The sequence below is a fragment of the Anomaloglossus baeobatrachus genome, chromosome 2, assembly GCF_048569485.1.
Source record: "Anomaloglossus baeobatrachus isolate aAnoBae1 chromosome 2, aAnoBae1.hap1, whole genome shotgun sequence".
NCBI lineage: Eukaryota > Metazoa > Chordata > Amphibia > Anura > Aromobatidae > Anomaloglossus > Anomaloglossus baeobatrachus.
In genome coordinates this window covers 121,376,151-121,387,017 of record NC_134354.1, presented here as the reverse complement: position 1 = coordinate 121,387,017, position 10,867 = coordinate 121,376,151, and the positions used below count along the sequence as shown (strand labels likewise).

General features: G+C 42.3%; 1 protein-coding gene across 2 annotated transcripts in view; it reads right to left on the bottom strand.

Moving 5' to 3' along the window:
* Positions 1–697: 697 nt before the first annotated feature.
* The window catches only part of MNT (MAX network transcriptional repressor), a 124,709-nt gene continuing 114,539 nt past the window's right edge, over positions 698–10,867 (bottom strand). For both annotated transcript variants that reach the window (XM_075335297.1, XM_075335298.1), the window contains 2 exons: positions 6,590–6,782; positions 698–3,937 (listed from right to left, as the gene is read on the bottom strand). In XM_075335297.1, the coding sequence (XP_075191412.1) occupies positions 3,225–3,937; positions 6,590–6,782 (906 nt within the window). In that variant the 3' untranslated portion in view covers positions 698–3,224. The remainder of the gene's footprint in view (positions 3,938–6,589; positions 6,783–10,867) is intronic.

The window sequence follows — 10,867 nt, the reverse complement described above, 5'->3', positions numbered from 1 at the left end:
TCTCCCAATGGAGCGCCAAAGAAGAAGGGAATTTTGTTTACTTACCGTAAATTCCTTTTCTTCTAGCTCCAATTGGGAGACCCAGCCAATTGACAATTGGGTGTATAGCTACTGCCTCCAATTGTCTGGGTCTCCCAATGGAGCGCCAAAGAAAAATTATTTTGTACATTAAAAACATTATTATAACTACAAAAAGTACATGCCACCAGTGTAAAAGGTGAACTACACATACCTTAGTATAAAAATAAATACAATATATTCAATATTCTTAAAAATAGAGCAGCAGCAATCATTATAAATATATTAACACTTAAACTGCCAAATAGACAAAGCATTAAAGTGAAACTAAATTAAATACCAGTCTATATATATTGTTACAGACTAGCATTGTAAATAGCCCTACACCTTATACCCCATACATATGTTGTCAAGTGACTAATCCCATGGGTAACTACCAAACAATCTATTTTCATTTAAATGCTGCACATGAAGAAAAGGAACATTTTCTGTATACACTTACACAAAGTTTGACTACTGGCCTGTGTATCTCTCTCCTGTCTCTGACGCGCGTTTCGACAACTTTTGCACTTTAATACTTTGTCTATTTGGCAGTAAGTGTTGACATATTTATAATGATTGCTGCTGCTCTATTTTGAAGGACATTGAATATATTGTATTTATTTTTATATTAAGGTCTGTGTAGTTCACCCTTACACTGGTGGCATGTACGTTTTGTATTTATAATGTTTTTAATGTACAAAATAAAATTAGGTTTTATTTTTGAATTGGTGTCCTATAGTCCACATTTCTTAGATTCAGTTTTCTCCATGGTGGCATTAATATAGAATCGTGGGTCTGTTTTTTTTGATAAAAAAAAGAAGTTCTGTCGTGACACATACAATAGATGAGAGAATTTTGATTACTTTGCTACAGATATAGCCTGATAGCTACAGACTTTACATGGGGTTGTCAAGCGGTGAATGCTTAGCAATCTCATAATTCCAGTTAGGCCAAATAAGCAGACACAGAAGAGCATTAGCTGTACTCACACTATTCAGTTCTTTATTACAGACATATTAACCAGATTTACTTAAGATCCACTTGATGTGAGTACATCTTTAAAGAGTTTGCCCCATAAACAGCACTAATCATGAGAGCAGGGTCTTAAAATCCCCTCTGTGAACTAAGCGCTAGTGAGCATGTGCGACCACTGCTCCATTAACTGTCTAAGGGTGAGTGCATATGATCAGGGTATGCAGTGCTTTGGACATAGTGTGTATTCATAAATCCCATCCACTATGCAGTACAAGCACAGTGGATGGGATTTATAGAAATAGAAATCTCCTGCCCACTGTACTTCTTTTCTTCTCAGTGTAAACTGACCCGCGGTGTAGCTTTCCGAACAGCAGCATGTCAATTTATTGATGTGGAGCCACAAGTGTTCTCTACAGGGATAACAAAGAAAGACGGCAGCGGCCCAAACCCTGATCATGGGCCGCTCCGGTCTCCTGCGGACAGCACTCGCGACCCCACAGGAGAAGATACGCTGCGTCCAGATCGTATGCACATACCCTAAAGGATATGTCCCATGATCTTTATTCAGGAGCGCACTGCTCCGCAGCCTCCTGCTTCCTGGGGCGGTATGGTGCTGATTGATAGTTCGGACCAGTGGCATTATCTTGCCACTGGCCCGACCTGGGTTCTCTCCGGAGGATCACTCTGGCACTAAAGCTGGTCTGATCTAGCAATTTCTGAGCCAACTTCATTGTACCACTTCCTCACCTAAGAGATCAGCCACCATCGATTGCCTCAGTTATTGCCAACAATGCAGTCTATGTGCCGTAAAAAATAAAAATCCCTTATTTTTAATAAAAAGTAAAAATCGCAAAGTTTTTGTTTTTACAATAACTTTGCAATATCAGACATTAAAGGGAATCTGTCACCAGGTTTTTGCCATCTAATCTGAAAGCAGCATAATGTAGAGACAAAGACCCTGATTCCAGCGATGTCACTTACTGGGATACGTAGTGTAGTTTTTATAAAATCACGGTTTAATCAGCAGATTATGATTAGAGAACTGCTTGGAGTGCTGCCAGGTAGCCCAGCTAGATCTGCAGCAGAGAAAACGGTGGATTTATCAAAATAACAGCAAACAGCTCAGTAAGTGACATATCGCTGGAATCAGGGTCTCTGTCTCTACGTTATAAGGTAGCAAAAAAATCTGGTGACAGATTCTCTTTAAACCTAACATGAGTAACCCTTTAGTGAAGCAGTGGTTGCACAATTCTTGTTAGCACTTCATTCACACAGAGGACTTTGGACCCTTTGTTTTTGAGATCAATGAGGGTCTCTGCAGCAATCACCAATTTATCATCTATCCCATAGAAAAGGGATGTTTGTGGGACAAACCCTTCAAGTAGTATTAATAATCAAGAAATCAGGGACAATTTTAAAGTAAAAAAAAAAAAACAAAAAACAAAACCATATCAATATATATAAAGTTCTGCAGGTGGTGGGTTCAATTGCTTTTTTTAGTATAGCTTCAAGCTAAAAACAGATAAATATTTCATTGATTGCTTTGAGCAAAACCCCATTATATGAAATTACTTACAGAAAAGTCTTTTAGCCCATTTCCAAATATCTCTACTGGTCGTGATCACCCCTGAAATAATGTTGGTTTACTTTTCCTATCTTTTCAGCTACTAAAACAAATGTAAGTGGCATGTTTTGTTCTTTTATTAGTGTATATGTTCTGCAGCAGTCACCTCCATAATATTATAAATCAACATTATGCTTATTGTTTCCAACTTAATTTCTTATACTAGAGAGAGGTCATTGATTTTGGATGTTACAGATACACATTTACAAAAAGAGACTAAACAGAAATTGAATAAAATAAAATACGTGTGAGTGGAGTAGCAGGTAAAAAAATTAACGTCTCGCTCGCTATTCGCTGATTACTGGTAGGAGTAAATGAAAAAGTCATTATGAGTGACAGTCACAATGAGAATGGTAAAAATCCAGTCCGTTTGGCCCTCTGTGGTTTGTCGTCTATGGGCCTAGATCATTAAGCATGATGTCTTTTCCAAAGCCAATTAAAATGTGGACCAGAACCTTGTAAAGAAGCGTCTCATCTTCCTTGGAACAGGACTGGATAGGAATGTATGGAGTTTCAGTTGTCCGGTGGATAATTTAACTTAATTAATTCTTACATTTTTTAATGTTTAGGCTAGCTTCAAAGTGCTTACAGGGAAAGATGGCATGGTCACCATAGTCACCGGGTTCAGGACAGTTTGTCCAACTAATTGGGGATGGTGGACTACCTGGGTTCCTACAGTTGGCTTTGCCATGACGGTAGGCTGACCTAGGTTTGTGGTTCCATTTACTTGTGGGTGGGAAAGGGTGTGAGCAATGTGGCTCACCATGGGCTGACTTACTGCAACAGATTGGGGGTAAATAGGTAACTGCGGGCCGAGATGGGTCATATGATTAATGGCAGCTGGGTGCACAGTGATGTGGCCGATTGGCTGAGCAGCAGTGGTTAGCTGTACAGGGCTTGACGTGGAAGGTGCAATATGAGCAATGTGCTTTGTCTGCGGCCCTGGGATGACATGGTTAAGAGTCTGGATGACAGAGGCATGAGTGGTGGCCGTGTGGGCTATTACTGTTGACTGCACCGTTGAAGCAGCGACAATATGAGTCTGTGCCGGCACCATGGCCTGAGGTGGGACCAGTGCTTGGGTGGAGAGCGGCTGTGCATGGGGAGAGGGGACTTGTTTCTGCTGAATGGAGACGTGCTGAGGCAAAACAGTGGAATGATGATTGTGGGTAGCTGTGTTGGATGGTACCATCTTCAGAAGCTCGGGCTGTTGACGTTTCTGTAAAGTGTTGATAGGTCTATCATCATCCATGTCCTCATCAATGTTGTCTTCACCCTCTGAAAGAAAGAAGCAAACATACAGTTAAAAAAATAAAATAATTGGTATGATCTAGGTCCATCCTTAACAGTCATTACATTTTAGTAGTTCCTCCCATATATTAAAGGGAATCTATCACCAGGTTTTTGCTCCCCCATCTGAGAGCAGCATAATGTAGAGACAGAGACCCTTGATTCCAGTGATGTGTCACTTACTGAGCTGTTTTCTCTGCTGCAGATCTAGCTGTTATACAGAGCTCATGAATATGCTGGACTACCTGCAGCACACCAAGTAGTCCTCTAATGATAACCTACTGCTGATTAAGCTAAGATTTTATCAAAACTACACTGAGCAGCCCAGTAATTGACATCGCTGGAATCAGGATCTCTGCTGTTATGCTGCTCTCAGATTAGGTGGTTAAAACCTGGTGACAGATTCCCCTTAAAGGTAACAGCATCTTCAGCTTTCACAGACTTCACACAGCAAGACTTATAACCTGCACTACTCTGGAACAGCCTATAGAGGTCAGTAGCTACTGGAGCTTTCAATATATACTGCAGCAGCCATCGATGACTAGAAAACACATCACAGGGCTTTCCCTAAAATTGTCTGATTAGCTTACATATGTGTATGCAAATTTAGTGGGAATCCCATCAATCTCAATAGAGAAGTGTCTGTGCATTTGGCATACACGCTGGATGTATCTGGTTCCATTAGTCAGATGGAGGGCTTAAGAGGTCCTTTTAGCCCCCATCTAACTTTGTAATGCAAAAGAAAAAAAAAAAAAGAAGTATACACTAGTGGAGTAATGTACGCTTTGCCATTATGTAGACTCCATTAAAATAAAAGTATGCTGCTCAGTAAATTATTATTAATTAACATAGGAGCCTATGAATGATAATTGCCACTTTATGGCATCGATCAGGGGCATCTGTTATTATGGACTTTTTAAGGACTGTTCATGACTTTTATAAATAAAAGGTGACATTACAGCCTATGGGTGAGCTTTTGCATATATTAAACGGAGACAGAAAAACTTAGGCCCTGTGCACACTAGAAAATGGAATTTTCGTAAGAAAATTCCGCAGGCTCTGAAAGATTTTCGCACCCGCGGAAAAAAAACCGCACTTAAATCCGCATGCGTTTTTGGTGCGCTTTTTCCGCGGGTTGATACATGTGTTTTAATGCATTCAATGCAATAAAGCACATTGAAAAAAAGAAGAAAAAAAGAAGAAAAAAAAAAAAAGTAATTTCCTTCTGAGATAGATAATGGATAGATAGATAATAGATAGAGGGCTAGATAATAGAGGGATAGCTAGATAATGGATAGATCTATAGATAGATAATGAATAGACGGATAGATAAATAAATAGATAATGGATAGATAGATAGATAGAAGGATATATATATGGATAGATAATCAATAGATAGAGGACAGATCAATCAATCAATAAAGTCGCTGTGAGGACACACTGCAGTTCTCACGAGCGGTAGTGTTCACATTACTGACCGTGAGAAATGACCTGTAATTACCTCTGCAGTCTCGTTACGAGGCTGCACTGAGTATGTGTCAGTCGCGGCTGGATGCAAGTGTCATGGGACCTCGGTGGATTACGCCGGAGCTGTGTGTTGGGTGTGTTAATAAAGTGGTGAAAGAGGGGGCTTTTTTGTGTTTTATTTAAAAAAAAGGATTTTTCGGTGTGTGTTTATTTACTATACTTACGGGTTAATCATGAAAGCTGTCTCATAGACGCTGCCATGATTAAGCTTGGACTTAGTGGCAGCGATGCGCTGCCATTAACTCGTTATTACCTGGATTGCCACCGCATCACGGCAATCTGGAAGAGCTGTGGACACTCCGAGACTGTCGCATAATGGATGCGACAGTCCCAGGGCAGCTGTGGGCTGATATTCTCGGCTGTGGGAGGGGGGGGCATTAACCCTGGCCCTCGCCCTCCCCAGCCTGAGAATACCGAGCCGCCGCTGTGTGTTTACCTCGGCTGGACAATAGAAATACGGCGGAGCCCGCGGTTTTTTTTTTGTTTTTTTATTTTTATATGTACGTTTGATTTCTATGTGCATTCAATATGTCTGTGTCTGTGTGTAAGAGTGATCTGTGTGTGTTTACTCTCTGCTCTGCTTCCTCTTCCTGTCATAATGACAACACTTCCTTGCAAAACGCAGGCAGTGATGAACATTATGTCCCGAAAAACGTGGACACCAGACTGGCACTCCAAATTCATGAAGATTAAATCCTTTATTCAATTGATCCCATACACGAGAACAGACACAGTCACGCGTTTCGGCTTTGGCACAAGCCTTGTTCAATCAAGACAAAAAATATACCAAAATAAATAGATAAAGGTTCGTTCATGATCGTTGTGAAGAAAGCACCCTTCTCATTTGCATAGTCAAATGTGCCCTCATTAATTCAATTAACAAAAATCAATTACCTATTTCCTCACAAGGATCATGACCCTGATCTATGTATTTTGGACAGTTCAGTGGTGTAGTTGGAGTGCCGGTATTGTGATTTCTTCCGTAGAGTTGAGCCCCGTGAATACGCGAGTTTCGCCTGGAATTTTCTCCATCATACATTCTCTAATTTCACACATATTTAGAAATAGTTTTCCTTTATAGATATTCTCCTAAACATTTTCCCGGAAATCTACCTGAGGCTGTTGAGGTAGAAGCCTGGTCATCTTCTGGCTGCACTGTCTGGCGCACAATTCTGTCAATCTCCATTATATCCATCCATTGGCTGAGTTCATTTTTTAAGTCAGCCAGCCGCTGCTGTGTGGCGATTTTCTCCCTCGCCAGACGTTCCATTTCGTGCTCATATTCCTTTTCTTTCCTTTTTAGACTCTGAGAACCAAGAAAATAATTATATAAAACTTTCCACTGAGTAGGCAAAATATAAAATAAAAAAAAAAAAGAGAGAACGTCTAACGCTTATGGAGCACATCGTGTTTGTATGCCAGCAAAAATGAAAACAGATCTGACCATTTAGTTGGAACGCTAAAACCTGCACCAGAAAAGTAGCTTATACAAGCAATAAAACTTAAATCGGAAAAGGTTTCCAAAGAACATTTCATTTTGGTAAAACTGGAAAAAACCTTCATGTGTGTATCACCATTTGTATAAAAATTAAAATAATATATCTACACCTTTATATCTTCTGTCTGCTGCTGCACGCCGAGTAATAACTGTTTTCATTGATATGCAAATGAGGTACTAAGTGCTCTGTGTATTTCAGAGCCTTTATGACACTCTGCCTCTCCAGGGTGTTCTCTCACCCAGCCTCTTTACCTTGATTGACGGCTCACTGATTTCTTTCCTTGGCACCTCATGTCACAGCCATATCTATGAATTAAGCAAAAGAGGCTGCTGCTTGGTGAGGAAACAGCCCACGGAGGTAGTAGTTTCTTAAGGTCTCTGTCACACATGCATATGAATGAAAATGCTTGTTACTAAGGAAGGTAGCAACAGATAGAAGATTTAAAAGGTGTTCATGGATTTACATTCAAAGGAAGTTAAATTTACAAAAAACATTTCCCTTGCCTGTTATTTTTGAAAAGTGAAGATGACCTTAGTCAGATATTTATCACAGGCCACATTTATTATATATACGAATGATATATAAAATATTATTCAGAGCTGCAGTTTCATAACACAGGGACCACGTTTATTCCATAAAATGGAGTTTATTAATATTAAGGGTTTTGAGTGAACTATGCTTTACTGAGCTGTAATGGTGCCTTCCTCAGAAATAAAACCACTAGTTCCAGTACTAATGATTTTTTATCCTAAGGAAGGGACTTTTCCGGCCTCATAACCTGTAAATGACTCAAAACTCGTAACATTAATAAACGCCATTTTATGGAATGAACATGGTATCCAGAGGTGTAACTAAAGTTTGATGGGCTCTGGTGCAAAGTTTGGAACCTTCCCCCCCCTCTACCGACCCTCTTAGTACAGGATAATGGCACCGACACTCGGGGTACAGGATAATGATGCTGACACTTGGCTCTTTCCCTCAGTACCCAGGTTTCCCATGATTTGAAATGCCTCCTATCAGCACCCAGCTTTCCTATGTTCTGATATCCATCATGTTCTCGGCACCCAGCTTTCCCATGCTCTGCTATACATCTTTCCCTCAGCACTTAAAGGGAACCTGTCACCTAGAATATGCGTTCTTACCTATCAGCAGACGCATGTGTGCCCTAATTACACCTCCCTACCCATCCCTGTGTTATAAAATTGTATAATATGAAAGTAATAAAAAAACGTTTTATTACCTTCATATCTCGTATGTAAATAGCAGGGAATGTGGACACAGGGGTGGTGCCTTGTCCTATGGACGTCTGCATATTTCCGTGGTATCACGCCCTGTGGGTGTGATACCATGGAGCGACGTCCCCGTCTCTCATTCTATCCTGCGCGCATTGCAGCAGGCGAGATCGTAGCGTGTAAAGCCCGCTTTAGTTTTCCCATATAAGAGCATGGAAAAGCTGGGTGCTGAGAGAAGATGTACAACAGAGCATGGGAAAGCTGGGTGCTGAGGGAAGGAGCCTTTTTCCCCTCAGCACAAAAAAAATTACCATCCCATGCTTGTGTCTTTGTCCCCCCCTCGTATATGGTTCTCCAAATACAATAATGGCCCACACAGCCTTGCATATAGTATAAAGGGTCCAAAATAACCCTCTTATATTAGAATGCAGCTCCATAGTCCTCAATGTATTATAATGCATTTCCCATAGTTCTCCATGTATAAAATAGCCCTTATAACCCTCTAATTATTATAATGCAACTCCCATAGTCCTCCATGTATTATAATTCAACCTATAGAACTTCATATATTATACTGAACCACAGAGTCCTCCATATATTATGATGCACCCCCATAGTCCATGTATAAGGTGTCCTTCATATTACATTATGCAACCCCATAGGCCTCCATGTGTAGTGCAGCCCCATAGGCCTCCATGTGTAGTGCAGCCCCATAGGTCTCCATGTGTAGTGCAGCCCCATAGGTCTCCATGTGTAGTGCAGCCCCATAGGCCTCCATGTGTAATGCAGCCCCATAGGCCTCCATGTGGAATGCAGCCCCATAGGCCTCCATGTGGAATGCAGCCCCATAGGCCTCCATGTGTAATGCAGCCCCATAGGCCTCCATGTGTAATGCAGCCCCATAGGCCTCCATGTGTAATGCAGCCCCATAGGCCAACATGTAAAATGCAGCCCCATAGGCCACCATGTAAAATGCAGCCCCATAGGCCACCATGTAAAATGCAGCCCCATAGGCCACCATGTAAAATGCAGCCCCATAGGCCACCATGTAAAATGCAGCCCCATAGGCCACCATGTAAAATGCAGCCCCATAGATCTTTATGTATAATGCTGGCTACCATGTACTCACTGATTAATAAAAAAAACAAACAAACAAACAATAAGCCAGTGGTCAATAAAGGTCAGTGTCCTCCCGTCCTGCGCTCTGCGTTCTGCAGTCTGAGCTCGGGCTGCAGTCACACAGTGGTGACGTCACCGCCCTTGGCTGCACTGTGACGTTGAGCGCAGGCACAGGGGGAGAATGGTGGAGCATGGAGCGGAGATTTCCATGCTTTACCATTGGTGTGTGCAATAACGAGTGATTGGGGGGGGGGGGCCCGATGCCACTTCTACCACCGGGCCTCCCGACTCATATAATGGCCGCGTGGTCTGCCACAGAACAGCGTAGCTCCTCTCTCAGAGAGCTCCTCTGATAGAGAGGAGCTGGCTGCTGATCTGCAGACCGGGCCCTTAAGTCTGCGGGCCCGGTCGCGATGGTGACCCCTGCGACCGCAGTAGTTATGCCCCTGATGGTATCAGTGTTTTAGAACTGCAGCGCTGGTTAGGGTCCATCTGGACACTGGTGGGAAAAGCAGCAGGAACCCTGATGTAGTGGTGGAAATACCACTAGTGCAGCCTGTGCAGTCGCACAGGGTACTGAGAGGTAAGGGGGCCAACGCTAACTCGGTCTACTCAGAGCAGAGCAAAAAAAGATTTGATAGGTCACAAAGTTCAAAATGCACCAAGTTTAATAACACCTAGCTGCAATTTAATAAACTTGTCCCAAATTTTACCATCTACACTTACTTTTAACTATTTTGTCATTACTCTAGGATTTTTTTAGGCTGTGTTCACATAACGCTATTGAGTATGTTGAGGCATACCATGAGCGTGATACGAACAAAGCTTTAAAAGGGATTTTCCAAGCTGAGAAGATAAGTCTGCACTTAGACTTTTGTATAGTAATTGTATAAATTGTGCTACACCGCAGTAGAGTCTGTCCTGCAGTGAATGACTACAGCATTGCTCCTTTAAGACAGCCCTCCCTCAATGGGGACAGACACGCGTGTCATGGAGCACGTCATAGTCCCCCTCAAACATGCCGGCCCTCCCTCCCCAAGCCTCTTGCTCTTTTTTTTTTTGCCGGGAAATGAACTGGACTGGTGCCAGGAGAAGGCTCTGCCCCTGTCTGAGCGCATTCCATGTAAGGCTTATACAAACAGCGTGCCAGCAGCCTTCATCCATGTGCTCGGAGCGGCATGCCGGGTGTAGAGGCCTGTACACTCGAAGTTGTGCAATACCGGGTTAACCAGAACCATTCATGTTCGGGTGGTATCATTACACACTGGCTGACATGGACAGAAAAGGGCCCCTGCGCAAGAAAAAAGTATGGGGCCCCCTTTGCAGCCCAAAAGCTCATCATGATGCACAATTACCCCTGCTTTGGAGGTGGTAATGGACCCCCTTACCTCTTGGGCCCAAGTGCAAAGCTAGGAAAAATCTAATAGAATAAACTATATTTTTCCATTGGTGCCAAGTAAGACCAGATGTAGACCATGTCTGGGCCTTCTTTCCCGATTCCCTGAGGGACTTCCTTTTGGACTAACGAAAGATAGGGTTCA